This window comes from Gadus morhua, unplaced genomic scaffold (genome assembly GCF_902167405.1).
Source record: "Gadus morhua unplaced genomic scaffold, gadMor3.0, whole genome shotgun sequence".
Classification (NCBI taxonomy): Eukaryota; Metazoa; Chordata; class Actinopteri; order Gadiformes; family Gadidae; genus Gadus; species Gadus morhua.
Window position 1 is genome coordinate 1 of NW_021964108.1, and position 5,000 is coordinate 5,000.

Consider the following 5,000-nt stretch of genomic DNA (forward strand, 5'->3'; position numbering starts at 1 on the left):
GCATTCAGGTAATTCATGCACTGTGTTATGTGTCCCTCAAGTGGTGGATCTGAGCGTTACACCCTTTACAACTGTGGTGGTCTGCACTGGCCCGATCTCTAGCGCCATCTATTGGACATATGTATGTTCGCCGTATATCAGGGCTTTTTTACATATTTTTTTATTAATGACTTAAGTGATAATCCGCTCAGTCAAATATTTCACAGGCAGGCATACAAAAACAAACTATTTAAAACAGAATATTCTGTTGCTTGTAACCACAGACAATGCATGTTTATAATGTGTATTAAATAAGTTGTGCCTGTAAAACATTTAACTGTAGAGATATAAAAAAGCAATGTTAGATACATTTTATATTTGTAGATATAAAAGTATGTATGCACGTATTTATATAAATGTTAAATACATGTCCATGTGCAGGGACATTAATATTCAATCAACTGTTGATATGCTTGTGATAGGTCATTGTGCTCGTCATTGGGCTTAATTGATGCCGAATCCGCAGGTGTGGTTTTCCAATCGACGAGCCAAGTGGAGAAGAGAGGAAAAGTTGCGCAACCAGCGGCGGTCAGGGGGCGGGACTTCCTCTTCGTCGCAGACACAGACCCCTTTGAGCACTTCCTTCAACCCCAGCGTCTACCACTCTCACCATGGCAACACCTCAGGTATAACATTGCCTTTGATTCTCTGATCAATCAGGGTGTGTTTCAACGTCTTCAAGTTTTTCAAAGAGCACATTTTCCTGGCACACTCAACTGAAACTGGTATTGGCTTGCTTTCTCTTGTGATGCATGTCTTGGCCAAGCCCCATCTACACACATCTCTGTATCTCACACGTGCGAATGCGTCAACAGTTTTATTGTAGACATGTGAGAGTTAACAAATGAGTCACTGATTTTTGGAGCCAATTGGTTATTCTCAAAACCTACTAGGTTCGCTCTTGGTAAGCTGCTTCGTTCAGCTATATGTAAAAACGTTACAAGGCAACTTTATTTATATGCTATGCTACATATAGGCTATACTACTACAAAGTGTTTCACATTGTAACATAGTCTAACAATAAAATGAAATAATAAACTTAAATGGATAAGCAAAAGAAAACAAAGGCAAAGTTAAAAAAAAAGTTCAATGTATTTAAGATTTAGCAGAAAGCTAAAGCAAACAAAAGTCTTGTTTAAAAAGAAGTCAGTTGAGAACAACGTCTCGTGACTGTATAGCTTTGTTCTTTACAGTATGTAGTATAATGGCACTTGACTTTAGGATTAAGGTAATTAGGAGAAACCAGCCAGGATAAAGTCCAATTCCTCACCTCACCTCCACCCAAAGGCCCTCGAACAAAACCTTTTCTTATTTGAGAATTTCAACAAATAGGACAATTTTTTTTTAGAGAATATCTTGCCTATGCTAGCTTTAAACTAAAAGATTGTACATAAAAACAACTCTGAGCTCATCTAATAAAACCCATGGCTATATTTATGCAAAAGTACTATACTTGTACTAACTGTGTGTGTGTGTGTGTGTGTGTGTGTGTGTGTGTGTGTGTGTGTGTGTGTGTGTGTGTGTGTGTGTGTGTGTGTGTGTGTGTGTGTGTGTGTGTGCGTGGTGTGCTTTTCAGGATCCATGCACAGCAGTCGTAGTGAAACCGCACTCTCTGCCTACGGCTCTCTTTCTGTATTCTCCAATATGCAGGTATACACACACACACACACACACACACACACACACACACACACACACACACACACACACACACACACACACACACACACACACACACACACACACACACACAGAGACTATATTAGATACAGAAACGATCAAAAATATCAAGACTATAAGGTATGCACATCAATTACCTTTTTTTAGTTTCAGTTTCTGCATTCCATTGTCGTTCTCCTTCCGCTCGTCCTCACACAACCCTGTGGCTAGTGTAAGCCCTCTGACTCACCTGTTCAAACAACACACAACCACACTCCGTCTGCAAGGGGGAATAGCAATCCTCCCATTAGAGATCCTAAGACGTGTCTGTTAGGAAATAGTTGTGTGCTTTACGGTGACATTGGTTCATTGGAATTACCAAAATAGAGAAAGCCTAAGAGGAAATGGGAATGTTCAGATGTTTCAAGGCTGTATTAAAGGGGTTACTTTATGCCACCGGGTGTGATGAGTGTCGTGGCAATTTCTTTTATCAGAGTTTGCGTCTAAGACAGATGATATATTTTGATGCAAAAAGTACACAATACTTGTAGACAACTGGTGGTCATATATATTTGTAATAAACTGTACGACCAAAGATACATCACAACATGCATCAACAAACAATAAAACAGGCATAAATTACAATAATCTGAGGCCTCAGATGGGAGTTCGCCCCCTGTCTTACTTCATCCACTAAAGGTACGCTCAGAGAAGTCCGCTGAGAAGCTAAAGTTAGGAGCTTTTACACACTTAGATCTGATCCTTGTGGGCAGTGGGCCCCCAATAAACCAAAAGCCTTTGTTAACCAGATGTTAATCCATTGATTTAAGTTTCTTCAGAGGTTAAGAAGGTGGTTGAGGCTGTTCCTTATCACCCTTTGCTTCTCTGCGCTCCCCAGGGGGTCGAGGAAAACAGGCCCAAACCAAACTACAGACAACACGGAAACGGAATGTGAAACCAGATTACATCACATGAAACACTAAGATTTACATTTTAGACGACCCTGAACGTAACACGTAGATTTTCCATCACATGAGCTGGTGCAAGCCGTTGTACAAATTCTGCCTCTTGTTGTGTTTTAGTAACATAGCGAGTGGGAGTGTCTACCCAGTATGTATGATGGGTAGACACAACATTCCTAAGGTGAACATGATTGAACAAACCTTGATTTCTGATTACCGGAGCTGTTCATTCTTCATTTTACTGAAAGATAATTGTATTATATGTGTTGGTTATTATTGTGAAGCCTTCCCCCTCCTTTTATGATCGTTGTTAAAGTTGGGTCACTTCCCTCTGATGCAGCCCCTGTCCTCCAACAGTGAGTCTCATCACCGCTTATTCAGAATCAAAATGGCGCCCTCGTAAAGCGTTGATACCCTAACCGTGGCCAAACCGTAACAAAGTTAAGGGTCTTCTATTTTCTACTTTAGACCCCCTCCCCCCTGACACACACACACACACACACACACACACACACACACACACACACACACACACACACACACACACACACACACACACACACACACACACACACACACACACACACACACACACACACACACACACCCACCCCCCCCCTATCCCAGTTCTTATAAACAGAACTAGTCATTTGAGGCTTGGTCTTTATCAGGGCTCGACGATGAGCCCTCGGCCCCTCCCTTCCATATCTGCCCTCCCTGTTATTTCTCCGGCCAGGCCCATCCCCCAGGGGGGTGGTGCCGGAGGTTATGGTGGTGGTGGTGGTGGTGGTAGAGGGGATGGTTGTACTTGTGGTTGCGGTGGGCGTCTTAGTAGCGGTGGTGGAGGTGGTTGTGGTGGTGGTGGTGATGGTGGGGGTGTTGGAGGTGGTGGTGGTGGTGCTGGTGCTGGTGTTGGTGATGGAGGTTGTGGTGGTGTTTGAGGTGGTGGTGTTGGTGGTGGTGGTGGTGGTGGTGCTGGTGGAGGTGGTTGTGGTGGTGGTGTTCCTGGAGGTGGGGGCGGTGGTGTTCCTGGAGGTGGAGGGTGTGATGGTGGAGGTGGTGGTGGAGGTTGTGGCTTTGTGGAGAACAGAGTTTCCTTCCACCTGATACTCAGTGGTAGTCAGACCTCAACGTGGATGATAATGACTCTGTAACCATTATCAGCGGACATTGGCCTGGGGTTGGTTCCAGGAACACAAGGGCTAGTCTTCTTATCCTAGCGATCTTTATTGTACATGGGAAATGGGTGAACCTAACAATTATAAGTTATTGTCCCTTGTTTTATGAATATCCTTACTGTACCGACAGCGATATCTAGTTCTTTCCCTTTCTTCTGACTTATTGTAAGCCGTCTGCTGAAGGCCCTGAATGTAAATGTAACGTTAACGTCCACACTGTACGCAGCGTCCTTAGGAATGACGCGGACGTGGTCCGACAGCACGCGTCTTCACGCTCCAGCGAGGCGGCAACAAACCACACCCACGCGATGAAGGCTCACACATAAACAGACACGTCCGGGGTCTTACTGCCGCTGTCCACACAGACACGCACTGCTTCCAAAGAGACTCTTGTTAGGGTACCCTCGATGTGGCTGGGTTTCATATCGGTCCTCCTAACGAGTGGCGTTGATCTCTGTTCTGACGGATCTCCAGAGATCAGGTCCTGAGGCTCGTGGAGGAAGTTGTTCTGATGTTCCCCTCCAGCTGAACTAACGGTCTCCCTGCCCCTCTCTGCCCCCCCCCCCCCCCCTCTCAGCCTCTCTCCCCCCAGTCCTCGTCCGCCTCCTACTCCTGCATGCTGCCCCCCTCGCCGGCCGCCCCCGCCCCCCTGCCCCGCAAGTTCGACCCCTCTCCGTACCAGTCGCCACACCTGCACGGCCCGCACTCCAGCATAGGCACAGGTGAGCTCCTACACACTCTCTGTGTGTGTGTGTGTGTGTGTGTGTGTGTGTGTGTGTGTGTGTCTGTGCGTTTGTCTGTGTGTGTCTGTCTGTGTGTGTGTGTGTGTGTGTGTGTGTGTCTGTGTGTGTGTGTGTCTGTGTGTGTGTGTGTGTGTGTGTGTGTGTTAGTGTGTGTGTGTGTGTGTGCGTGTGTCTGTGTCTGTCTGTGTCTGTCTGTCTGTCTGTCTGTCTGTCTGTCTGTCTGTCTGTCTGTCTGTCTGTCTGTCTGTCTGTGTGTGTGTGTGTGTGTGTGTGTGTGTGTGTGTGTGTGTGTGTGTGTGTGTGTGTGTGTGTGTGTGTGTGCATTGATAACCCTGTCTCCTCCTCTCTTCTCCCCGTCTCCAGGTTATCTGTCCTCCAGTTCGTCGGTAGGGGGGCAGGTACCAGGCAGTGAGCCGGAC

General features: G+C 46.1%; 1 protein-coding gene across 1 annotated transcript in view; it reads left to right on the forward strand.

Annotated features, from left to right (window-relative positions):
* Positions 1 to 505: 505 nt before the first annotated feature.
* The window catches only part of LOC115539034 (paired box protein Pax-6), a gene marked incomplete at its 5' end in the record, with an annotated part of 5,881 nt that continues 1,386 nt past the window's right edge, over positions 506 to 5,000 (forward strand). The window contains 4 exon segments of the mRNA XM_030350234.1: positions 506 to 665; positions 1,616 to 1,689; positions 4,416 to 4,560; positions 4,945 to 5,000. The exon segment at positions 4,945 to 5,000 is cut by the window's right edge and continues 1,386 nt beyond it. Of these exon segments, the coding sequence (XP_030206094.1) occupies positions 506 to 665; positions 1,616 to 1,689; positions 4,416 to 4,560; positions 4,945 to 5,000 (435 nt within the window).